Source organism: Mus caroli, chromosome 2 (genome assembly GCF_900094665.2).
Source record: "Mus caroli chromosome 2, CAROLI_EIJ_v1.1, whole genome shotgun sequence".
Classification (NCBI taxonomy): Eukaryota; Metazoa; Chordata; class Mammalia; order Rodentia; family Muridae; genus Mus; species Mus caroli.
Genome location: NC_034571.1, coordinates 26,323,313 through 26,349,234, shown reverse-complemented (window position 1 = coordinate 26,349,234; position 25,922 = coordinate 26,323,313). Strand labels below are relative to the sequence as shown.

Here is a 25,922-nt window from a genome sequence, read left to right as displayed (position 1 = left end):
GTGGGATACAGTAACAGAGGACTGTACTGTGTGGGATACAGTAACAGGGACCAAATTGGGACCAAGTTTGGAGTGGTTACACTGACTGAACAAAAGTATCTGCAGTTACTTGAAGTTGTCAAAATCTTGCCCAGCCAGGCAACATGTTTCTAATCCCAACTACTGGGCCTGCTGACCCAGAGGTTCAAAGTCAATACCCAAAGGTGTTAATACAGGGTTCTGGGGAGAGAATTCAGCAGCAGGTTTAGTTTGATCTTGAACCCTGAGAACCGAGCACCAACCTGTCAGGCAAGATGTGCCCCTGGGACACGGCCATGGTGGAGGTAGCCAGCTGCTTTGTGAAGGGATGGACCAGGACACTCAGAGGCTCTAGTGGGAAACCTACTGTTGTTTGGCTAAATGGACACAGTATCAAGCAGGCTTCAGACTATTACCGTTTGTATACATACATCCCTGCTGCCCTCAGCCTTGGTCAGAGAAGCTTCTGTCTGCAGAGAGCAGTGATTGCTGTAGAGTCTCAGAGTTGGTCAAAGGGCTGAGCATAAATGATTTCAAGTACTCAGCATAATCGGCTCAACACAACCTCTTCAAGATTTAAGAAATGGGACATTGCAGAAGAAAGAACATCAAAATGATGCCCTCAGACCTGGAGGATGGGGAAGAGCGCTGTGGAATGCTGTCTTCCAGCCAAAGCATGGAAGACACCTCCATGAGCTCACACGTCTACCTAAGAAGAGCTCAGAAGGTTCCCTGTGCCATATGTACCAAGTCTGCGTGTGTGTGTAAGTGCACGTGAGTGCTGGGGGCACAAGTCAGTGTGGGGAACCTTTCTCCCTGGTTGTCCACCTTATGGATGAAAGCAGAGTCTCCTTGAACCTGGACTCATCAGTCCTAACCGGCTGAGAGCCCTCGGGAATCTACCGTTCTGCACTGGGGTCACGCATGCACACCACTCCTGCCCTCCAGGGTCCTGATGCTTGTGCAGCAAACACTTTACTGGACAACCCATCTACTCCGCCACCAAAATGTTTACAACGAGGATCATGTCTCCTTCCTAGCCACCCCCACTCCTCCACATATACTGGTATTGCATGCAGCTCTGCTGCAGTGAGTTAGAGCACCTTCCTTGTTGATTAGCTCTGTGGGCACCAGAACCTATCTGGCCAAAGCTTCACGGGGGTGTGCATTCATCCAGAACCCAAGGAGGCTGGGCTTGCAACAGGCCCTCCACACCAGCCATCTGTGAGAGGCCAGAGAGTGGGGTCCTTGGCATCTGGTTCCAACCCTAGCCTTGCAGGTTCTGACACTGTCAATCTAACAGAACAGGGTGGGTGCCTCATACACTTCCGTCTCATCTGGAAAATGAGCCAATGACCACATATGTGGTGGTGGTGGGGCACATGTTATTGTAGGGTATGGGGCAATCCAATTCCTGGGCTGGAATGCAAACCCCTCCCATGAGGGAATTATTGAAATGTTGTCTCCTCCTCTATAAAATGGGTATGAAGGACCACATTAATGCTTGGTGTGAGAGTGAGCATGGGTGCCCTGCCTGGTGTTAGTCATAGCTCTGCAAAGATCTGCCCCCATCCCTCTTCTGAATGGACGCCTTAGCAGCTTAGAACGGAACTTGTCTTAAAGGTCTACTAGTGATGAAGGCATGTCATAGCATGAACCTGCCCCACTAACTGTCCATGAGGGGACATGGTTGCCTGTCTCAAACCCAAGGTGTCACTGATGGGAGGACACATTTTCAGACATTAGAATAAATGACATGTTCATGATGTAACAGAGCAGAAACCATGTTGTGCTCGAATGGCTTCCATCCCTGACTTTCCTACCTCGGAGAAGCCTCATCTGTCTTTGTGGCCCCATTCTTTCCCTTTTTCTTAGGTCCTTGGGAGTCTGGAATAGAGGAGATGATGCAGCAAACACCAGTGGGCCAGTGGCTCGTCCATCCCTCCATCCACCAAAAAATCCATCAATAAATCAGCCATATGGTGTCTATTGATTAAAAACTATTTCCTATGGCCAGTCGAGGCAATTGATGGCTTAAATCAGAGCACATAGGGCCAGCCTGGTCTACAGAGGGAAGTTTCAGAACAAGCAGGGCAACAAAGAAAAACCCTGAACTAGGTCATTTGTTCCTTTAGCTTCTAAGAACTACATACACATCCAGCCTCCCTTGGAGCTAGTTGGTGCCATGTGACTCTTTTCTGACCAATAGAAGGAAGGACTACTAATACGACTCCATAATACAACACTCTACCTTATGTACACTCTTGAGCATACACACACACACACACACACACACACACAAACACCAAAGATCAAGAAACACTGAAGAGGAGGAGTTGGAAAGATGTTAAGAGCCAGCACCGGATGATCTGGAGTGCAAGCGTCCCCTGCACAAGCCAGGGCACATGCGCTCCCAGCAGCTCAGCTGTGGTTGTCTGCACAAGGCCTGTGCAAAATCCAGCTAACACAGGGGGAGGGGCCCTCCACCCCACCCACAGGTGCTGACGAGCTTTTGATTGCCCCTCACTGCTGGGGGAGGAGAGTTATTTTGCTTTAAGGAAAAAGCTGAGGCTTCTGAGAGGTCCAGCACGCCGTAGTGGACGGCACTGTACCCATAGATGTGTGCACAGTGCAGCTGGACTCAGTGGCTTAGATTTATTATTTTTTAAAAGACACAAAGTTGGAAGTGGGGTAAATATGGGGGAGGTTAGGGGGATCAGTGGGGGTGAATATGATAAAAAATACATTGTATATGTGCATAAAATTCTCAAAAATAAAATCCATTATATTTATAAACAAATGGGCAAAAAAACAGCTGGAGAGGTGGCTCGGGGAAAGGGTAACTTCCTTGCTCCTCTTGCAGAAGACCCAAGTTCAGTTCTTAGCATCCAACTAAGCATTCAAACCCCTCTAACTCCAGGGGTCCAACACCCTCTTCTGGCCTCTGCAGGCACCTAAACACATGTGGCAAGCACTCACACAGACACATAGTAAATCATAAATCTTAAGAGAAAACCATCCTGACTCTACCATGTACACACACACACACACACAGGCGGGGGCGGGGAGGGAGGGGGCTGGTCTATAACTAAACCTTGGATGGCAGGATCTCGGGGCCTAGAGGACAGTGGTCTGGCCTATATTAGACGTGGCTGAAATGAAAACACATGTCTGTAGAGTGAAAAATCCGCCAGCCAGGTCACTGTCGCTGCTACAGAGCATAGCCTGGCTCATGAGTGCCCTTCATCCGATCATCCCCTCCTCCTTAAGGAGAGAGGGTTGGAAAACTAGGAACTGAAGGCAGACCCCAGCAAAGAAGTACAGGAGGGGGCTGTAGCTGTCCCTAGAGGGGCAGTCACAAGGCAGGCACTTGTGGAATCAGGCTGAGGAGATGAACCAGAGCAGGGGAAGGTCCACCATACTCATGAACCAGCTCTCGGGGTCGGGGGCATCCCAGAGGCTACCTACACCCTCTATTGAGGTCAGGACTAAGAAGGGTCTATTCTGGCATCAAACAAGCCCGCCCTGTCTGTGAAATGGGTATGACAGTAAAAATACTTCAGCCAGGTCCCTGAGGGGGTCCCATGAACTACTCACCTGGAGAGTTTGGTCACATGCACTGATCCTTCACCAAATAAGCCAAGCAGAGGGTACAAGAGCCACCACAGCAGGGACAAGGCCCACCCTGGGTCAGGTCTGGAAAAAGCCCTGCTCTTCACAGTCCTATCTATGTCTCCCTTTCTCCTCCCCCTTCTCAGGCCCTCTGAGGTCATGAGTGAGACCCACACTTTTACATTCTCCTGAAGGCAGAATGACAGCTTTGAGAAATTCACTGGGGAGAGGAGAGACCAGAGACAAAGACTCAGCAGGTCATGGGAGTCAAGAGCCCCACCCCTACTCCACCACCTGCTAGAGGGAGGGCGATACCCCAAACCATTTCTGTCTCAGTGCCTGCTTTCCCATCGGCATGGCAAAAATGCTTGAATCTCACAGATAGGTAGGCGCCATGAGGACACGGATGTGGGGACGCTTGGTACCTTCACCCAGCACCAGGGCCAGAAGTGAAGAGAGCCCTCAGTTTTTTTTTTTTTTCTTTGTTTCTCTTTGACATAGAAGCTCAGGTAGCCCATGCTGGCTCAGGACTCAAAATCGTCTGTAGCTGAAAATGACCTTGATCTCATCTCCATCTCCTAGGCGCTGGGACCACAGGTGTGGGCCATGCCAGGTGTGGGCCACGGTACTGGTTTACAAGGCACTGGGCAAGCATTCTTCCAAGTGAGCCACACTACCGGCTCCAGGTCCTACTTCAGCTTTGTTCTGTAGTTGCTCAGATTGAACTCGGGGCTTGGCACATGGGAGGCAAGCATTGGAACAGAGATGCCCCACACCTTCAAAACAAACAAACGATTTTAAAACAGAGCCAAGCTGCCCTGCCCACATGGGCCTTAAACTCTTTTGATAGCTCAGGCTGGCCTTGAACTTGCGATCCTTCTGCTCCACCTCTGGCGTAGCTGGGATTCCTGCCTTGCCCCTTCAGGCTTTGCTTTTGTTTTTTTATTGAGAATAGAGAGGGGTTTGGAAGATGAATTAAGGACAAAGAAGCTAGAAACAGTGTCACTGGCCTCCATAGCACTCACTCCCTTCATACACATGCAGGCTTGAACACACACATGTGCAGATGTGTACACACACACACACACACAGACAGAGAGAGAGAGAGAGAGAGAGCTCTCAAAACAAAAACTCTTCTTTGTTCTGTGGAACCAGCATTAAAAATTCTCCAGTTTGGGGGAGCAGGGGTGACAGAGGAGCAGCCTCAGCTTCAGGTCCTGAGCAGTGAGCGGCAGGGGTATCACCCACCAATGAAGGGGACCTGACCCTCCGCCCCATGGCCTGAGAAGGTGGGCACTGTCTTTTCCTCCAACCTCCCTTGCTTCCTTTATTCTTCAAGGCAGTCTTGCTTGCTTGTGACAGAGTCCATGTAACTAACCCAGCCCAGCTTCTCACTCTCTAGCCTCTTGCTCATCCCCCACCCTCAGGTCCAATTCACGGGCACTGGCCGCCATACTCAGAGCTGTCCGGTACACGTCTCTCCCCACTTACTCCTTCTTTGTTCCACCTGAAGAAAAGGTAAGGACAGTTCCTGACAGCAGGACTCCCATGGCTCTGGGAGCTGACCCAGAGTTCAATAAACAGTAAGCATTTAATATACAGGAAAGAACCAAGAGGTGTGCACAAGACTAAGATAGAAGGTGGCAGGGCAGGGGTGGGTAAAGGCCATGTCTTCCCAGCCTTTACTCAAAAAGCCATGTCAGGGTATGGTCTGTCCATCAGCCTATGGTCTGTCCACTCATCTATTTCCCTACTCCCTTTCTGGTTTTTTTTTTTTTTTTGAGACAAGGTTTCTCCGTGTAGCCCAGGCTTGAACACACAGAAATCCACCTGCCTCTGCCTCCCGAGAACTGGGATTAATGGGACGTGGCCATCATCACCTGGTCCACTCCTGCTTTTTGAACCAAGGCCCTGCTATGCCATCCCAGCTGACCTGGTACTAATTATGTATGCAGCACAGGCTGGCCCCCCAGGTACTAGAATTACAGGTGGGAGCCACCACACCCAGTGTCGCTCTGGGTCATTTAGTTTGATTTGGTTTCATGTACTGATGCTGGCCTTGAGATCACCCTGTAGTCCAAGCCCCTCTTGTCTGCACCTCAGGTACTGGGATGACAGGCGTAAGCCACCACACCAGGCCTGGGACCCTGCTTCCTTGGGCCTCAATCCACTTGGCTCTCAAATGGGTCTGCAACACTGCCCACTACATTCGACTGCTTTGAGAATTACTGAAAAGCAGCTCTTGGCAAAGCCAGCGCCGACAGTGGCACCCGGGGTTCTCACCTTTACGGTGCAGGGATGAGGAGCAATGCAACCTCAGCAGCCTCCAGCACCCAAACAAAAGTGAAGTTCGAAGGTTCTGTCCTAAGAGCTTTAGAAACTCCCAGCAGAGCTGTGCAGGGACAAAGGTCTACACTGAATTCTAAAAACAACTTCCAGACAGGAGGGTTTAGCTGCTGCCATTCGCACCGCCCCAAACTCAACCAGGTCAAGGAGGCTTATCCCAGCCTGCCCAGGGGAAGGAATCTGAGGAAGAAGAGAGGAAAGAGCTAGCTCTCCTCCCAGCTCTGCTCTCCCCTTCTTCCAGCTTCTCGAAGGACTTCCCTGTTCTTTGGTCCTGGACCCACAACCCACACTCAATCTGTTGGAACCCCCAGGTGTCCAAATTGCCTAGCACACTGGTCTTGAAGGCTCCAGCTGAGCCCTTGGCAGACATCACTAATCAAGTGGGGCACATACCAAATTCCTTCTCACCCAGAGCTCCAGACAGACATTATCAATCAATTGGATTGGTCAGGGGATGAAAAGGATACTTCAAATTGGACTCCAGGTAGTGAGACCTGCTGTGTGTTCTTCCTATAGCCTAGCCAGTGCCTGCAAGTAGTCTAGCCTGCAGCCTGAATGAGTGAATAAACAAATGTATACCCAGCTAGCTAAGTGTCCAGAAACCCACAATACAAGCGATACTAGCAACATTGTACATGCTGTTCACAAGTACAGTCACCTGGGGGGACGGGGGGGGGGGCAGTGGTGGGGACCATATCTCCTTCACCCACCCACAGTATGGTGTCCATCTCCTCCAGATCCTGTCCCCTCTCTTCCTTGCTGTATGACCTCAGGAAGGACACATAGTCTGTGCCTCTATTGCTTCAGCCGAAGGGTATGGATTATTAGAGGCCCTGCCTCACTGACTGGTGTGGGATTCAGCCCTGATCTGGTGAGAGTGATGGCACAAGTTCTTCAAAGCTGAGATGATGCCAGTCTTTTTTACTAGGTGAAGGGCCTTGAGGTTATCGAAGCCAGGCCTCATTGTCTTCCTGGGACTGCGTCTCTTGCTAGGACCGTGTGAGGCAAACAGACACTGCTGGGATCTTAACTTCTCCCTGGTCCTTTAGGCCTGAGAATAGCTGCTCTCCTTCCTGGCTGCAAAACCCCAACCTTGCCCTGCAGCACTGACTACATGATGACCTTCCTGGGGTACAGCTACGAACTCCTGCATCTCACAATCACCCGGCAGACTCCTGCGTTACCATGCCTAGCTGCCACATGAGGGCCATGGGGGCCAGGGACCCCGTAGCGCAAGTCCCATATGAAACAGCCTCAGCTAGAGCCTGGAGCACAGGGAGACAGGCTGGTGTTGAAGGGGCATCTAGGCCAATTCCAGAACACACCCTACCCCCTCTCTGGACCTCAGTTTACCTATCTGGAAATGGGGAGAAGGGGTGCTTGGCCTTAATCGTTATAGCTTCTACACATTAGATTCACTGTATTCTACAGATGTTTATTGAGCACCTACCATAAATCAGGCCCTCACTGAACCCCCTTCCTGACTCTGTACTTGTAGAAAGCATCTCTTCTTCTTTGGTTTTATCACAAGGAGCTTCCTGGGCCTCCTGTGTCTGCTCTGTGAGAGTCCATCTCTTCCCTCCACTGCAGGGGACTACTGTGCCTTGTTCTCCCTTACATTTCCATGGCCTCCAGGCAAAGGTTATGAAAGCCTCTCTCAGGAGAGTAGGCATATAAACAAACCTAAGAAGTCCCCCCCCCCCCCGCTCACAGCACCCCGGACTCAAAGCACAACACCCCCAAGATGCTTTTCGCCCGGGCATCTCCCCTAAAACTATTCCAAAGCCCCAAAGGTTAAATCCCATCTCTGGCCAGGTACCTTCCTAGATGCCCTGAGGGCTGGTGTATGCAGCTTCTGGGTACTCACAGGGCATAAGAGCACTGACCCACCTGGGGCTGGCATTGCCTGGGGTTTGAATGGAACTCAGGTCCCCAGTGATCCATGCTCTGCTCCGAGCTGCCATCCCAGCAGACACTTGGTAAATATTGAGGCACTAATTAACTTCCTCTAGGGAATGGTTACTCAGACCAGATGTAATCTCCCCAAGGCCAGGAAGAAAGGCGAGCACCCCAACCTCACTCAGGTGATCTCTAGAAACCTTACCTCGTGCACTGCTCCCTCCACAAGGTGCTGGCCGAGGGCCCTGCTCACTCACAGGAATACATGCATGCACACATAAGCACACGTGTGCACACACATGTACACACATGCACATGCAAGCACACACACACACAGTCTTGAATGGTCTCTGTAGCATTCTGTCAAATCATTGTGTGCACAAGCAGAGGTCTGCATGCAGCTGACCCCACTCCATCCATATTTATAAATCCTTACCAGGTGCCGCCCCCACTCACAGCCACACCTCCCCCAGGATATGCCCCCCACACACACACACACAGTTCAGCTGTCCTTTGCCTCCTTCAGTGGGAGGTTTTCTGAAACATCTGCAGCAGCTCCCCTGCCCAAAGCTACCTCAAAAAAGATCAAGGGGTTTTATTAAGCCAAACAACTGCTCAGCTTGCTGACCCCAGAGCCCTCACTTGAGAAGGAAGGAAGACTGAGAACAGGCTGCAGAGAAGATCCCCCCATGGGGCTACACAGGGCCCCCCAAAGTGGCCACACTTTGCCTGTCTGCACCCCTCACCAATCCCATCCCCAGTGCTCACACACACACAAGTGAAAGGGCCTTAGAGTTAGTTCAACACTCACCTTGGTACCTGGGGGTGTGGCTCAGTGGTGGCTCAACTGCCTCAGAGCGTGAGACTTCATCATTCCCACTGAAAAGAACTTCACCTTTAGTGGTGGCTGGGGAAGGGATTGGGGGGAGGGGGGTACCAAGCCCAAAAGAGGGACCTGATTTCCTAGTCCACCACCCACTTCCATTCCCACTCTGATTCCCAGGCTGGTCCCTAGAGCTATCTTCTATGTCACAGCGCTAAGAATGACTATGAATGTATGGAACCAAGAATGATATTTGCCTCCACAGGAGCTCTGGAGAACTCTGGTCCTGGGGCACTTGGCAAAAATAAATAAATAGATGGGTGGATGGATGGATGGATGGATGGGGCAGGGGCATTACATCATTCATCAGGAGCTAGGCCTGAGGAAGTGTACTCAGCCCCAGTAACATATTTCCAGGCACCTACAGAACTGGGTTCAAATCCTGCCACCACCTCTTTCAAGTCTCAAGTTTCTTCACTAAATACTGGGAAAAGACAGCATCCATTGTGAGCCGCAGACTCCCCCGGTTCCAGCTCAGTCCTCCCGGCTGTGGGAGCATCCCACCCCCTTCTGAACCTGTACACTTCTGAGAGAGATATTCAGGAGGTGGGCAGAGACACGGCTTTATACCCCCAGGATTCCTGAGGGTGCATCCCCAATGCCACCACGTGTGCTTGTTCTGAGGTTCCAGCCTCAGCCCCACAATGTAATCCTGGCCTTGCTGACACAGGGTGAGGAGAGCTGTTCTAACAGTTACATGTCCCCAGATGGCACAGACGGAGCCGAGCACTGTGCCCGGAGCCTGTGGTCTTAGACAAAGCCTCTTTAGAGCTAGTGGCTAAGCTTCCTCATCTGAAAACCTGAGCAAACTGCCCCCCACTTTTGACACTTGCCAACACTTACAGAAACAATTGGTGAGTGATTTTCTTGAGACATTGGCCAAGGGGCAGGGTTGCTGAGAGGGTCCAAAGACAGAAAGTTTCAGAAGAGCTCCACCCCCACCCCACCCCCAGCCCCACGCTCAAGGGCCCAGCCCTGGACTCTGCCTGGGCCAGTTTTCTGACCTAAGTACTAAAAGGAACCTTAAACGCGGTGGATGAGGCTTGCGGCTGGCATCTTGGGCCCCCAACACCCACCCTTGCCCTCTTACTCTCTTTAAGCGTCTCAGTACAAAGAGACTCTCAGGCATCGTCTCTCTTTTCTGCTGTCTGTCCTCAATTGGTCAGAATAACTCAGAATAAGAATCTAAAAGTGGAGAAGTCCTTGGCCTGGGTACTCCTGGGGCTCAGGGTAAGGACCAAAACTTAACAGGTTGCTCCACTCAAGGGGTCTCAAGCTTGGCCTCCAAGAACCTTAAAGGGAGAAATTCAGACTTTTCTGGTAAGAGATCCAAGCTAGGCACTTAGGGCTCCTATTGTCATTGATATTAAGTCAGGAAAGAAGAGGTCTCCCAAAAGAGGAGGGAGCTTTGGGCGGGTTCATAGCCCAAACCCCCACCCCCACCCCCAACCCGGGCAGTCTCACGATCACAAAGCTTCTCTACTAGAGATCAAAAATCACTGGGATTTGAGTCAAACAGAAAGGGAGGCCCTTCCGTGACCATTCCCACAGGCCCCTGAGCTAACACATCAGGTAATCAGGCCCCAAACCCTCTCTTCCAAGACAGCACCCTAGTTCTCAGGTGCGCCCCCCCTCAGCTTTTCTTGGAAGAAGGCTCAGCTCGTCCAGGTTGCCCCCGGCCGTGGCAGGTGGAAAAGAGGAGGCGCCGCGTGGCTCGAAGCGGGGGAACCGCGCGCACCTGCCGCAGGTGAGGCCCAACCATGCGGAAGGGGGCGGAGCCATCTCCGCTGCGCTCAGGTGAGCCGACCCCCAGCTCGCAGGAGCCAGGTCCAGGAAAGCTACGAATTTCGACGTGGCTCCCAAGAGGTGACCCAAAGCTGAGAGAGACTACCTCGGAGGCTCCTAGTCCCACGAGGTGCCGCGGCCCCAGGAGAACATTCGAGGCAACGGCGGCGTTGGAGGCCCGGGGTCCGTTCGTTATTTGAATAGCACAAAGGAACCGCCTTGGTATGATTGGCCAGCCAAGTGGTCCCGGGGCGGGCAGCGGCTGTCAGTCGGAAGGCTCTGCACGCTTCTATTGGCTAATCTACAGTGGGGCGGGGTGCTGCTGCCCAGCTAAATAGTTGGGGCCGGGGCCGGCGGAGGCTCATTGCTTTGGCGCCGTCTGGGGAGCGTGAGCCTGCGGGTGGCGCGCAACGCATGGTGGCGACTTCTCTCGGAGTGTCGCCGACCCGCCGACCGGGGCTCGGTTCCCTGTGCCTGGCTCGCCCGGGCGACCAACTGGAGACGCACGCAAGGAGCAGCATTCGCAGCACCAGAGGCGGCTGCTCCGCCGCCCGCGTCTCCGCGGGAGCATGGAGTGCGCCCTGGACGCCCAGAGCCTGATCAGCATCTCCCTGCGCAAGATCCACAGCTCCCGGACCCAGCGCGGCGGCATCAAGCTGCACAAGAACCTCCTGGTGTCCTACGTGCTCCGCAACGCGCGCCAGCTCTACCTGAGCGAGCGCTACGCCGAGCTCTACCGGCGCCAGCAGCAGCAGCAGCAACAGCAGCCGCCCCACCACCAGCACCAGCACCTCGCTTACGCGGCGCCCGGAATGCCGGCCAGCGCGGCCGACTTCGGCCCGCTCCAACTTGGCGGCGGCGGGGACGCGGAGGCGCGCGAGCCGGTTGCCCGGCACCAGCTGCACCAGCTCCACCAGCTTCACCAGCTGCACCTCCAGCAGCAGCTGCACCAACACCAGCACCCGGCGCCCAGGGGCTGCACGGCGGCGGCGCCGGTGGCGGTGGCCGGGGCGCCCGCGGGCTGCGCGGGGGCGCTCTCGGAGCTGCCCGGGTGCGCTGCGCTCCAGCCGCCGCACGGCGCGCCCCACCGCGGGCAGCACTTGGAGCCGCTGCAGCCGGCTCCTGCGCCGCTGCCGCCGCCCGCGCCCGCCGCGCTCTGCCCGCGGGACCCTCGTGTCCCGGCCGCTTGCTCTGCGCCCTCGGTGCCTCCGGGGGCTGCCCCTCCGACCGTCGCTGCCTCCTCTCCGCCCGCCTCTACAGCCCCTTCCTCATCCACTGGCTTCTACCGGGGCGCGTACCCGGCCCCCTCGGACTTCGGCGTGCACTGCAGCAGCCAGACCACCGTGCTGGACCTGGACACTCACGTGGTGACCACGGTAGAAAACGGCTACTTGCACCAGGACTGCTGCGCCTCCGCCCACTGCCCCTGCTGTGGCCAGGGCGCTCCGGGACCCGGTCTGGCGTCCGCCGCTGGTTGCAAGCGCAAGTATTACCCTGGCCAGGAAGAAGAGGACGACGAAGAGGACGCGGGCGACCTGGGAGCCGAGCCCCCCGGGGCTACCCCGTTCGCCCCCTGTAAGCGCGCCCGCTTCGAGGACTTCTGCCCGGACTCGTCCCCGGACGCGTCCAACATCTCAAACTTGATCTCCATCTTTGGCTCGGGCTTCTCGGGGCTGGTGAGCCGACAGCCGGACTCCTCGGAGCAGCCGCCGCCGCTCAACGGGCAGCTGTGCGCCAAGCAGGCGCTCGCCAGCCTCGGCGCCTGGACTCGAGCCATTGTCGCCTTCTAGGGACCCCCGAGGGCATGGGGACCCTGGGCCCCGCGGGGCTGGGGCCAGACAAAGACTCGGCCAAGGGGCGATAGGGAGCGAGCGGGTCCTGGCCACTCGGGGCTGAGCTGGGGACGAGCAGAGGCTGATGTTTTATAAATTGTAAAATAAAAAAAAAAATCTAAAAATCTTGGACTTTATTTTTGCAGAGAAAAAGCGCCTATTTAAGTATGCTTTGTGTTTCTCTTACTCTTTTCCCCCCCTTTTTATTGTACTGATTGCAGTGGTGTTTAGCGAGGAGCCTGCCACGTGAGGCAGGGCTGCTGCCCGGAGGAGGTGCCGGGCCGCCGGGGGCGAGGCTGGGTGCCCGGGCGCGCCGGGGGCGCAACGCAGGAGGGCGCGGGGCCCCGGACGCCGATTCTAATCAGTTGTCAGAGCCGGGAAGCCCGACGTTCTGCTCTCCTGAGTGCCTTTCTGGGGTGAGGAACGGGTCTTGTGAAACCCTGAGCAGAAAAACAAAGGCAAACTCTATCTCCAAAAGGGACGTTTCGGTCACATTTCCTCTCTGGGGGCGGCCTCCAAAGTTCTCAAAATGAGAAGGCAGAAATGAAAACACTTCAACTTTTTTTTTCTTTTCTTGCCGGGTTGGGCGTCTAGAACCCCTCCTCTCCCCGCCCCTCTGGCTCCGTCCTCCTCCCCCTCCTCCACCCGCCTCGCGAACTCGGGCGGGGGTTGGGGGGGGGGGGGACACCCTGACACTCTCAGCACAGTTGGGAAAGGGGTGGAGGGCGAGCAGGGCGAACTACATTTCCCATCATGCCCAGCACTGCGGTCCTCACTAAACAAAAAAGGAAGTCGATTCCTTCACCTGGATCCCCGGGGGAGGGAGGGGCCCGGACCGCCGACTGCGCTGGAGACTTTTCGCTTAGCTCCTGGTCAGCTCTAGTGATTGTGCGCGCTTCTAAGTTACCTTGTGCTTTAGCCTTTGGTCCCATCTCATGAAACCAGCATTGTTCCAGCCTGTGAGAACCCTGTCTCCGTCCTCAGCGCGATAGATTTTGTTTAAAAGCCTTTTGTTGTGAGAAGGTGAGGTTCGCTTAGTGCCCCTCTGGGTCTCTGCCATCAACACCCCGAGGACTCCAAAACAAGTTGCCAACCTTGCCTTCCCGGCCCTTCTTCCTCCTGTATTTTTGTGCATAATGAATTGTATCTCACCGGGTAAAACTGTTCAGGTTATTTGTTTAAATTTATAATCTTAATAAAAAGTCGATTGTAGAGTGTATGGTGGTTCTTTGCTTTCACATGGGCTTAGAGGTGAGAAAATCTAAACACACACACACACACACACACACACACACACACACGCAAGCAAACTCCAGCTTTCCAGGGCCATGGTGGAAACCCATGGATACCCCCATATCCGCAGGGCCAGGGTTGGAATTCCGGGTGTGTGTGTATTCTGGGGATGGAGCTAGGGCTGGGAGTCGGTATGTGTGTGTTCTGGGGATGGAGGCCGGTGCTACAGGTCTTCTCCATAGGCCCTCCTCACCAGCGGGTCTTGCACCCTTGGGAACCCGCTGCCCAGCAGGAAGCTGAGCCAGCCTCCAACATATTTCCATGCACCACCAGGGTTGCAAGGGCCTAGTTGGCCCCTAGTTTCTGTACCAGGGATACTTCTGGGCCACCCACACTCCCTGACCTGCTCCTCAGACCGCATGTCCGCACGTCTCAAACAAGCAACTTGGGGAAGTTTTTTTCCTTTCCTTTTTCTTTCTTTTCTTTCTTTCTTTCTTTCTTTCTTTCTTTCTTTCTTTCTTTCTTTTTTTTTCTTTCTTTTTTTTTTAAAGTTGAGTTTGTTATCACTGCTCAGTGCCACTTGGTGGTGTGCTGGCGGCGTCTCCCTCCCTCCTCGTGCCCCTCCCCTCTCCTTTTCTGCTCCCTCCCGCCCGCCTCTCTCTTCTGTGGATGGAGCAGGAAGGCTCCAGGCGCGCGCTCCCCTCTGACCACCTACGGAATGACCTCAGAGTGGGAGAATGTGCCAAGGCACCGAAGGAAGCTCGGGTTCTTTCCACTGGAACCAAATTCACATCTGGAGCCGCGGCTCCGACCCCAGGGCACACGGGTGGTTCCAACCTTGCTAAGGGGATAGGAAAAAAGAACTGGGGAGGCGTGGAGGACGGTGGGGTAAGATAAATCGGCAGCCTTTGCTGTTTTGGGGTAGCGTCTCTCTCAATGTCTCCCGTCTCTGACTGCCTCCCTAAAGATCTCTCGCTCTCACTGGCTAGCCCCCATGCTCCCCTTCTCTGCGCCAAAGCTCTCAGCCACCGGCCAGGCGATTCACTCCGCCCCACCCCATAAGTCTCGCTGGGCGAAAGGAGGCGCTGTCGCCCAGCGCCCCAAGCCCAGACGAGAGGCGGATGCTATTCACTCTCAGGGGGCCTCTCGGCTCGCTGTCGCGCGTGGCTAAGTTCTTGGGGACACTCCAAAACGTGGGGGTGGGGGAGGCCGCGAAGGTCGGCGATCTAGGTTGGGTAAGAGGGATGCTCTGGAGGTGTGAGTTACCGGAAGAAAAGACACCTTCACTCACCCACACACCCAAAGACTTGCTCTTGCCCTCCCACGGGAAGAGACTGGAGCTAAGGAGGGGGTGCATCTTTCCCCCTTTCCATATCCCCCTACAAGTCCAAGGAAATAGCTGTTGGATGCAGTTTTGAGTCAATCCAAGTCAGTTGCCACGGCTCCCCCTAGCGCCAATTGGAAGGCGCTGCAGAGTGTGCGGATGGGAGTGGGCGAGGCGCAGCCGGGGGCGGGCGGGCTGCTGGGAGAGGCAACACACGCACCGGCGCACCGGCGGCCTAACATCGCATCCCCACCCAGCCCTGGTCTGAGAGGGACCCTGAGCGTGGAGCTCTCCCACTCCAGGTCTGCGTGGAGAAGGGCACATGGTCGGACGCCTTTGTTGGGAGCGTGGAGCTGGGAACAGCGAACTCCCAGTGAGGGGCTTGGGACCTTCGCGTCTATCCTTGGGACTCGTGTAGGGAAGACGCGTGTGTGTGTGTGTGTGTGTGTGTGTGTGTGTGTGTGTGTGTGTGTGTGTGTGTGTTGGGGGGGGGTGTTTGGGTGCGAAATAAAAGCTCTGAGATCAGCAAGACTACAGACTAGGGTTCTCTCCTCCCTATCGGCGCAGGTTTTCTGAGCTCAGGACGTATTGGGTACATTGGGATCTAGTGAAATTGGGAGTTGAGGGGACGAGCTCAGAGAGCTGCACAAGAGAGGACCCCCAGCTCCGCTTCTGTCTTCAGGGCCTAGGTACCCTGAGCAATAATACAAAGGGTTGAGAGCCTGCTCTACAGGGGACACAGACATCCCCCCTGAAATAAACAACAGCCCAGATACTAAGGCCGGGCACCACACTGAGGACCACATCTGCCCTCCCACTGCCTCGGACACACGAATCTCCAAGCATCCTCCTCCCCTCATCCCCTGCACAGCCCCTGGATTCCTGTGCAGCATACAACGTGGCAGCCCACAACTCCCCGGGAGAGACTGATGCTCCACAGACACAGCACCCCAGAAACACTGGGGGAAGAGGTGGGGCTGTCTAGCCATGAGAGTCCTAGGCATGGGGTCACTGGCGTGGATCCGTCAGGTCCCTTCCAGCAAGACCAAGGATGAAGAGACTGGGGCTCCGCATGGTTGGCAGAAGGTGCCATCCAGAAAACAGAGGCTCAGCCCCTGGTCATCCCCAGCTAATCGACTCTCTGCCAGCATAAAACATACATCCCAAGGCAGGCTGCCTCTGATGCTGAGGAAGGGCTAAGCCAGTCTCTAGCTATGCTTGGTGCTAGATGCCAGGATGACAGCTATAGAGCCTCACAAAGCTTTGAGCTGCCCTCCGGAGAAGACTGGGGCTGGGGTTGCTCCGAACTCCCGAGAGGGCAACTGTGCAGAGAAACAGGATGCACACCAAATGCTGCGTCTTACTGGCTCTGTCCACTGGACGCATATCTACAAAGTGTGCGCTGGTTGCTTAGCCCCGGGAAAGCTCTCTCAATACCACCAAAGCAATAAATAGCCAGAACAGCAAATACCTCTGTGGATTACTAATTTCAACTTCCCAGCTACCCTTAGAGGTGGATCCAGCCTTTTGGAAATGAGAACATAATGTCCAAGGTCACAGCATTTGGGAGCCAGCCTCTACCTGTTGGAGCTCCCAGCCTGGTGGGGAGGTATTTGTACCCTTATGATTGGACTGGAGCTGGCAGTTGATCTGGATGTGGCTTAAAAGGCCAGATTGAGAATTCACAATTGAATGTATACTAGGCTACAGCATCTAGTCATGTCTGAGCTGGCTGACTGGAAGCACACGTTCAATGCTTCCTTCTGCAGGGTATAGGACAAAGGCAGAGAAGACGGAGTGGTGTCTGTGATTCACCCTACCCAGGATTCTCCCATTCCTCTGTCCTTTAAGACTTTGGGTAAGTGACAGCTTGGGCAAAAGGAATTGTGGCACCAAACCATTCAGTGGCCAGGGGTGCCACTGGTTTCAGGCACAGCTGGATACAGTCAAGAGATTTCCAAAATGCACCCTCAGTGTTCGGAGACTCCCTACTCTCTTACTGCAGACCAGCTTCCTGCTGCAGAAGAAGGCAGACCTGGCCTCCCAGATCATAGATTTGCTACCGGAAAGGGACCACCATCTTTGCTAACTCAAAAAAATTCCAGGGAAAGACTGTTGGATTCTGAAAGCTATGGCCAAGCCTGACAGTAGTTGACAGCTGTCACTGGAAGCTCATGAGCAGAAAAGCCTTTTCTCAGACCTGGTAAGTGCAGTGCAGAAGCTGCCTCCTGAGACTGGGGGTGGGGGATGGGGTGTGACACTCAGGGCTGAGGAGGGATTTTCTGATGGGTTTGATAAGACCTGGGGCTGTGCAGGGACACTTGGGGACCTGGGTATGGAGAGAAATGGTCAACACAGCTTGGAGAAGATAACCTGCTCTTGGCATGAGACCATCCAGTACCTTCCTGATACCTCACTCAGGAATGACCAAGGGCAGGAGAACTGCACACCCAAGGCAGAGGCTGGATCTTCCTAGCAGTCCCTAGGCTTCGATCCCAGGGGACTGAGTCAAGGACACTGCTTGCAAGGAAGCCATAGAGGGAACTCAGGCAGGGTCCTCCAGGACTTTAGACAGAGCAGAAAAGGACTTTGACTGGTAGCCAAGGATGTCAGGCAGCAGGCCAAAAAGAAGAGGGACCCTACAAGGCCAACATGGCCTCCTGGAGGGGCCCAGGGACACCTGCAACTCAGTATGATCTAATCACCTGTTCAGATGAGCAAGACTGAATAGGCCCTGAAGAGTTGAGACCACAGTAGGCAGGGAGGCTACAGATGGCTCTGATTCTGTGCATCTTCAGGTACACATCTCTGTAGACCCTGAATTTCTACAATAAGCATGTTTTATATTTAGAAGAAAAAAATGAACACTGTACAGTAGCAGAGAGAGGTAGCAAGCACCGTTGTTGATGTAAATGAGCTGCCCAGCAGAGAGGAGGGCACAGGGGTGTCCGGGCCCTCTGGGGCAAGCACCAGGGCTGAGACACACTGGAGGAAGCAGAGCCCAGTCTCTTTTCTTTCCGTTTTCTGGAAGCTGGGGCTCAGCATGTGCTCAGCAAGACTCCTCTAGTGTCCAGCTCTCCCCTTCTCAGCCCTGCCCAGCCCTCTGTGACTGCTGAGTGAAATATGAGCCAAGAAGACAAGTTTGTGTTGGGGGTGTAGTAGTTGCCTGGAATGCACAAGGCCCTGGGTTTGATCGCTAGCTCTGAAAATAAACAGATAAACAAATGGCTGGAGAGATGGCGCCTCAGTTCAAAGCATTTGCTACTCTGGCAGAGGACCCGGGTTTGGTTCCCACAAACCATCTTTGACTCCAGTTCTGATGCCCGCCTCTGGCCTTTGTGTGTGGCAGGCATGCACACAGAGCACATACATGCATGTAATCACACAGTTAAAGAAATAAACAAATGGAGTCAGGCAGAGTGGGATACAACTTTAATCCTACACTCGCGAGGCTGACGTAGGTTTTAGGCTAGCTTGATCTATATAGCAGGCTCCAGACCAGCCTATCTGAAACCCTATCTCAGGGGGTGGGAGGAAAACATTTAAAACATTTATTTCTGACCAGGCAATGGTGGCACATACTTTTAATCCCAGCATTTGGCGGATGGGGAGCAGAGGCAGGCAGATCTCTGAGTTTTAGAACAGCCAGGACTACACAGAGAAACCCTGTCATGAAAAAAAAAAAAAAAGGCTACATATATCCTTCTTTTTCTAGCCAAGTATAGAAGCCTTTAATTCCAACATTTGGGAGGCAGAGGCAGTAGAATCTTTGTGAGTTAGAGTCCACATTAATCTACCTAGAAAGTTCTCAGGATAAGGGCTACACAGTGAGACCATGTCTCAAAAAAAAAAAGTTTAAAAATTATTTCTTGGAGCTGGAGAGATGGCTTAGCAGTTAAGAGCACATATTGCTCTTGTAGAAGGCCTGGGGTTGGTTCCCAGCACACAGGTGGTGACTTACAACCATCTGTAACTCCAGTTCCAGGGGATCTGCTGTCCTCTGGACCTTCGCTGTTACTGAACATGCAAGTGCACACAGACACACACATACACACACACACACACACTCACACACTCACACAAATAAAACATTTTTGTGCATAGGAATGTTTTGCCTGTATCACGTGTGCCTGGTGCCCATGGAGGCCAGAAGAGGACATTGTACAGCTCCTTCTCCCCCTCTTCACCCCAAACTGTTTAAGAATAAGTAAAACAAACCTGCAAGCTTATCTGATGGTGACATTATGGAGTCCCCTACAGAAGCCCTGTGTGTCTGTGTGGCACATATATGCATTTGTGCTTGTGGCAGCTGAAGTTGGCACTAAGTGTCTTCATCAACTGTCCTTCACTGTATTTCCAGAGACAGGAGACAGGGTAGCCATGCCCCCTTCCCGCCCCAGGAGCTGGCCTCATCCACCTATAAGGCTGACTTGTTATGAGCTGCAGAAATCCACTGTCTGCACCACCCTACCCCACAGTTCTAGGGTGGCAGGCTGGGTACCCAAAACTTATATGGGTGCTGGGTCTGAAATCAGGTTCTGGTCACAGCAGGCACTTTCCTAACAGAGCAGTCTCCCCAGCCGCAGGAGGGACCCTCCTCTCCTCATTGTCACCTTTGAGCACATCCTAGTTCCCAGTGCCAGGAGCACTGTTACTCAGTGCACTGAGGCAGGTGTTGGGGAACATGGCAGAAGCTCTGAGGGAGCCAAGCTGAGGAGGAGGAAGAACTATGGACTAGGTGTCTAGCGACTCAGGGAAGGTTCTGGCAAAGCCGAACACCTATCTGCCTTAGCACTGAGGAGGGGCCAGTGCCCTTCCTTAACCAATCCAGGCTGTTTCGTCTGTAAAGCTGTGCAGAGAGAACAGTCCCAGGCAGCCTTGACTCTGATGCTCCAGAAGTCAGATAAATAACTATAGTCAGGCAGTGGTCGTGCATGCCTTTAATCCCAGCACTCGGGAGGCAGAGACAGGTGGATTTCTGAGTTCGAGGCCAGCCTGGTCTACAGAGTGAGTTCCAGGACAGCCAGGGCTACACAGAGAAACCCTGTCTCAAAAAAGCAAAGGAAAAAAAGAAAGGAAGGAAGAAAGAGAGAAAGAAAAATATCCATAGCTTCTGGTTTTTCTGATGACATAAGGCTTTGTGTCCATTGAGAGTTAGAAGCACACAGGCAGCAACAGCACATCACAAAGATACCTCACGCGGAGCATAGTCAGCTGGCTATAACACTCACTCAATTGATGAACATTCATTCACTCATTCATTCATTCATGTGTTTCTTGGGCACCTACATCTGCCAGGCATGAGGCAGACAGCTGAGGGCTCTGCCTCAGAGAACCTGGTGTCTAGTGGAGTAGACTGAAGACAAGAAGTAAACTAACGGGCTGGTGAGATGGTTCAGTGGGTAAGAGCAGTGACTGCTCTTCCAAAGGTACTGAGTTCAAATCCCAGCAACCACATGGTGGCTCACAACCACCCATAATGAGATCTGATACCCTCTTTTGGTGCGTTTGAAGACAGCTACAGTGAACTTATACTAATAAATAAATCTTTGGAAAAAAAAAAGAAGTAAACTAACTGTGAAGCAACTGTTACAGCAAAGTGACATCGGAGCTCTGGGCTGTTTGGAGGAGGTGGATCACGACATTCGGTGACCTGAGAAAATGTCTGAAACCTAAGCATCTCAGCATCTCAGCCAGAACTGGACAGGCTGCCATGAGTAGTGAGATCGGACAAGGACAGGGTTATTTTTAATTATTTTTTTATTTATGTTCTATGTGTATGTATGCACATGGGTGCACATGCAGAGATCACAGGACAACTTGAAGGAGCAGGTTCTCTCTCTCTCTCCACCGTGTGCATCCTGGAGCCCAAACTGAGATTGTCAAGACTTTCCCAGACGAGTTGAGTTATCCAGATATACACAGGGTTTATTTGTTGACTATGCAAAGTCCAGCTAAGTCAGATGTCTCTCTCAGTGACTCCCTGTTTCCTTTGCTTCTGTGTCAACACGGCCGCAGCCACGGTGGCAGAAAGTGAAAGTAGAGTCCTGGGTAGGCTCTGTGCACCTCGGGCTGACAGTGCCTCACCTCACCTCCACTCCTAGTCATTGGTCAGAATTAGCCCTGTGGCTCCGCCTATCCCAGAGAGGGCTGGGTAGAGATGCAGAGTTTGTGGTCAGCATCAGGAATCTCTATCACACCAGCAGATGGTGGAGGGCATGCAAGGAGGGGCTGACAGAGAGGGAGAAGACGGCCCTCAGAGCTGCACTGGCATGTGGGCAGGAGCAGAGTATGACAGGTGGAGCCCGGGTGTCAGGGATGAGTCTGGCTAGAGGTGTCATCCACCAACTGGAAAACTCTTTAGGGGGAGTGGGGAGAATCCATAGCAGCTCAAGCCTCTGCTCTGCCAGGCTCCATGGTTTGGGGGAACCACTGGCCTGGCATTTCTGAGCTTGCTTTTCTTACACAGCACCGACTGACTGAAGGGATCCAGCAGTGCCTGGCATCCAACTAGCAGTCAGGAACAACAATTCTAGGTGTTACAGGAGACTTTTCTTTCCCTGAGCCAGTGGGAGGGGCTGAGGAGTGAGCAGTGGTCTGGGCAGCTGCCCCAACCAGTTTTCCTGGTTGTACCTGGCAGGCTGGGGCTCCACAGAAACCTTGTCTATTGCTTTTCCTGTTGGACTGAGTCTGACACCCCTATCTCGGCGACCTTAGAGGGGGGAGGGGGAGGCCCTGGCTGTGTGCTAGATTCCTGCTGGAGAAAGCCACATTCAAATATGTTCAATGGCTGATGACTGGCCACCCCCTCTAGAGTGCTGGCCCCGAATCCAGACAGGTGGTTCCTGGTCAGTCTTGAGCCACCCTGCGGACCCGCCAAGCTCTGTTTATAGTAGGTAGCAATAAGTGATTTACTTTCTTGCCCTTCGTCCTCAAAGCTGGGATGCATGTGTGCAGGGTCCTGCACAGTGGTGTCTCACACACAACGCAGCGCCCAGCCAGAGAGACCACCATCTGGGTGGCCATCTCTTCCTGGGTTGTCCCTCTCCTGAAAAGTTTTCTCCTCAGGTTCTCCTGAGGTTGCCCTGCTTGAAAACTGTGGCTAAGAACCAAACCTCTCCTGGAGGGCCGCAGCCCTGCTCTCTTGTCTGCCCGTGGAGGGCCACAGCCCTGCTCTCTTGTCTGCCGGCAGAGACACAGTGGGCTGGTTTGTCCTTCCTGCAGATTGGTTGGTTTGCTCTTACAATTTGCCTATGGTTTTGTTTTTATTTGTTGTTTGATTTGGGGGAAGGGAGTGTCTCGCTATGTAACCCAGGCCAGCATCAAACTTGATCTTTCTGCCTCTACCTCCCAAGTCTTAGGACTGCAGGTATGTACCACCACACCTGGCCTGGTACACACTTTAAAAAAAAAAAAAAAGATTTATTTATTTTATGTATATGAGTACACTGCAGGTGTCTTCAGACACACCAGAAGAGGGCATCGGATCCCATTACAGATGGCTGTAAGCCACCATGTGTTTGCTGGGAATTGAACTCAGGACCTCTGGAAGAACAGTCAGTGCTCTTATTCTGTGAGCCGTCTGTGCAGCCCAGCACACACGTTTTTTTAAAAAAGGTTAAGGGTGGGTGTTCAAGTAGAAAACCCTGTGACCCCAACAATACAAATAATAAAATCATCTTCAGATTATAACTTAAAGATAAAAAGTCTACATCCATCAAGAAACCTAGGGTTCAGAGCTGGAGAGATGGCTGTATTGTGCACATAAGTGCAGTGGCCACAGAGGCCAGATCTGCTAGTGTTGGTGATTCTGAACCTCCCCAATGTGGACACTCAGAAGCTGGGTTGTCTGTAGGAGCAGCACATACTCTTAACCACGGCATCATCTCTCCATCCAGCTTTTTTTTTCCCCCAAAGATTTATTTATTTATTGAATGTATATGAGTACACTGTAGCTGTCTTCAGACACACCAGAAGAGGACATCATTACAGATGGTTGTGAGCCACCATGTGGTTGCTGGGAATTGAACTCAGAACCTCTGGAAGAATAGTCAGTGTTCTTTACTGCTATGCCATCTCTCCAGCCCCTATCTCTCCAGTTTTTAATTCTGTCTTTACAAAAGAAATTTCAAGCTTGGTGGTGGCACCCACCTTTAGTCCCAATGCTCAGGAGGCAGAGGCAGGCAGATCTCTGAGTTTGAGGCCAGCTTGGTCTATAGATTAAATTCCAGGACAGCCAGGGCTATACAGAGAAACCCTGTTTCAAAGTAAACCAAAGACAGAACAAAACAAACAAGAAGAGGGGGAAGGGTGGAGGGGAGGGGAGGAGGAGAAGGAAATTTCAACCATGTATGGTGGTGCACACCTTTAATTCTAGCACTTGAGAGGCAGAGGTAAGTGGATATCTCTGAGTCTGAGGCCAGCCTGATCTACATAGTGAGTTCCAGGACAGGACAGCAAGGGAGAGGTAGGATGGATTTCAGGGTTGAGATGGCTCAAAGGTGCCTGAGTTTCAATCCCCAGCACCGAGACACCAGGGAGAGACCTGGTTCCTGCAAATTTTCTGACCTCCACATGCAGTGCTCAGAAATACACACCCAATAAAAATTTCCTAATGTTTAAAAAACTTTAAAAGAGAGCTAGAAAGACAGCTCAGAGGTCAAAAGCATGTATAGTTCTTGCAGAGTTCAGTTCCCAGCCCCAGCAGAAGGGCCTGTAACTTCACATCCAGGGGGATCCACGCCTTTGGCCTCCTCCAGCATGAATGTGTGCAGGTATGCATGTGCGCGCACACACACACAAATAAATCCTTACATTTTTGTCAAGATGTGTGATTGTGGCCTGACTGAACAGATTGTCCATTTCAGGATGTCTTGAAGAGGAAGTAGTTGGTTTGGGTGACCAAGAACCTGAGACTGGATAGGGCGAGGGTTTAGGGACTCTTCTACTTAAAAAAGCTAGTGCTGCCACACCGAAGGTCCATGACGCACCCAGTCCTCAGAGAGGTTTCTTCTCGAAGTAGGCAAGGACTAAGAGACCCACAACTGCTTAGCACACAGAGTCAAAGCTTCTGGATCTCTTGGTCCCAAATGTAAGGTCTTCGTGAAGCCCTCCCCGCTGGGCAGAGGGAGGTGGATGGAGGAGGCAGATAGCCTGTGAGGGCCAGAGGGAGGAGGTGACTCCATGGACACTGTCCTCCAGACACAACAGGATTCAGGACTTAGGAATTCAGTGTGGCAGCACGGAAGGCCTGCACAGGTTCAAGTCAGATGGGGCTCCAGTCCTGAGAACAGGAAATGGACACGAACTCCCATCCCTACCCAAAAATACTAGTAGCAACTGAGACCAGCTTGCAAAGGGAAAGTTTTCTCCAGCGCTCTCATTGTTTATACTGACACTTCAGGACAGGCCCCTGACCAAGAGTAGTTAGTTGGCCAACACAAAACAAACTCAACAGCATTTTTGGAGACTTTTTTTGTTTTTTTTTTGGTCTCAAACTGCTTTGTTTGGGCATTTTAAATTTTTGTCTACTAGTCTTTTGTTTGTATATTTTTGTATGTGTGTGGTTTTGTTTGGGTGTTAGTTTGTTTGTTTGTTTTGGGGATTTTTGTTGTTGGTTTTGTTTTGTTTGGTTGAGACAGGGTTTCTTTGTGTAGCCTTGGCAGTCTGAGAACTCGCTCTATCGATCAGGCTGGCCTCGAACTCACAGAGATTGCACTGCTTCTTAGTGCTTTGATTAAAGGCACACCCGGCTTGTTTTTTGATTTTTGAGACAGGGTTTCCCTGTGTAGCCCTGGCTATCCTGAGCTAGTTTGGCCTTTTTTTTTTTTTTTTTTTTTTTTGAGACTGGGAAATGTGTGGGCAGGCTGGACTTGGGAGGAAATGGAAGGCATTGAGGGAGAGGCAAAGTGTGACCAGAATATATTATAAGAAATAAATGTTTTTCTATTAAAAAAAAAAGCAGCAGCAGCATTCAGTGAGAAATATTCCCCTTGTTCTCCATGCAGGTGATGACGCACCCTTAATCCCAGCTCTCGGGAGGCAGAGGCCAGCCTGGTCTACAGAGTGAGTGCCAGGACAGCCAGGGCTCTATGTCTTAAAATAAAATAAAATAAAATAAAATAAAATAAAATAAAATAAAATAAAATAAAATAAAATAAAATGTCTGTTCCCCTTTACTCCCTATCCAGGCCCTCCCACTCCATCCCACCCCCATATCCACCTGTCTAGCTTCCCACCCCTAACCCTACATTTCCTGGTGAGTTCCCTGGGCTGAAGGTTGATGAGTCCAGAGCATCAGCATGAGAGGCAAGCACCTTTCCTCTGGGTTTCTCCCTAGCTGTTTTTAGTTTGAGAGAGAGAGAGAGAGAGTGTGTGTGTGTGTGTGTGTTTGTGCACACATGTGCGCGCATTTTATATATGTCTGTGCAACGTGTGAATGCAGTGTGGGCTTCAGCCAGAAGAGGGTGTCAGATCCCCTGGAACTGGAGTTATCATTTGAAACACCATGCTAGTGCTGGAAACCGAACTTAGTCCTCTGGAAGAGCGGCCAGCACATTCAAGCAACTGAGCTATCTCCCCAGCTCTTCTTTATTTTGGAGATAGGGTTTTGTCACATATCCCAGGCTGAGTTTGAGTTCACAGTACTCCCCCTGCCTCTGTGGGAACAAGGGCTGCAGTCCTGTGCTGCAAGGATTACTAATGCTCCCGTCTGTAAGTCCCAAGTACCTTCTGGAGCCACAGGGACATGCACATGTCCCTCTGCCGACTTGGCAGATGGCCCGGGCAGAACCTGAATGAGAGGGAAATGAGCTTTTGGCCTAAGCGTGCTGATGCACAGGACAAGTGGAGCTGTGAAGCGTGGGCTCAAGTCAGAAAGGAACCCAGAGCCAGCCATGTAAAACCCTGCACTCAAGGAGGAGGCAGGGGGATTGTGAGTTTCTGGGCAGTGTATGCAGACAAGTCTCAAAAGAAAAAGAAAGAGAGGGGA

The 25,922-nt window shown here is 52.5% G+C and overlaps 1 protein-coding gene across 1 annotated transcript; it reads left to right on the top strand.

Moving 5' to 3' along the window:
* The first annotated feature begins 10,909 nt into the window (after positions 1 to 10,909).
* On the top strand, positions 10,910 to 12,503 carry Ier5l (immediate early response 5 like). The gene has a single exon (XM_021156834.2). The coding sequence runs from the start codon at positions 11,113 to 11,115 to the stop codon at positions 12,331 to 12,333; it is 1,221 nt and encodes a 406-aa protein (XP_021012493.1). The 5' UTR covers positions 10,910 to 11,112; the 3' UTR covers positions 12,334 to 12,503.
* The last annotated feature ends 13,419 nt before the right edge of the window (positions 12,504 to 25,922 follow it).

Bases quoted from the DNA above. Each gene is read 5' to 3' on its own strand.
- Ier5l (XM_021156834.2), top strand. From the start codon at position 11,113: ATGGAGTGCGCCCTGGACGCCCAGAGCCTGATCAGCATCTCCCTGCGC.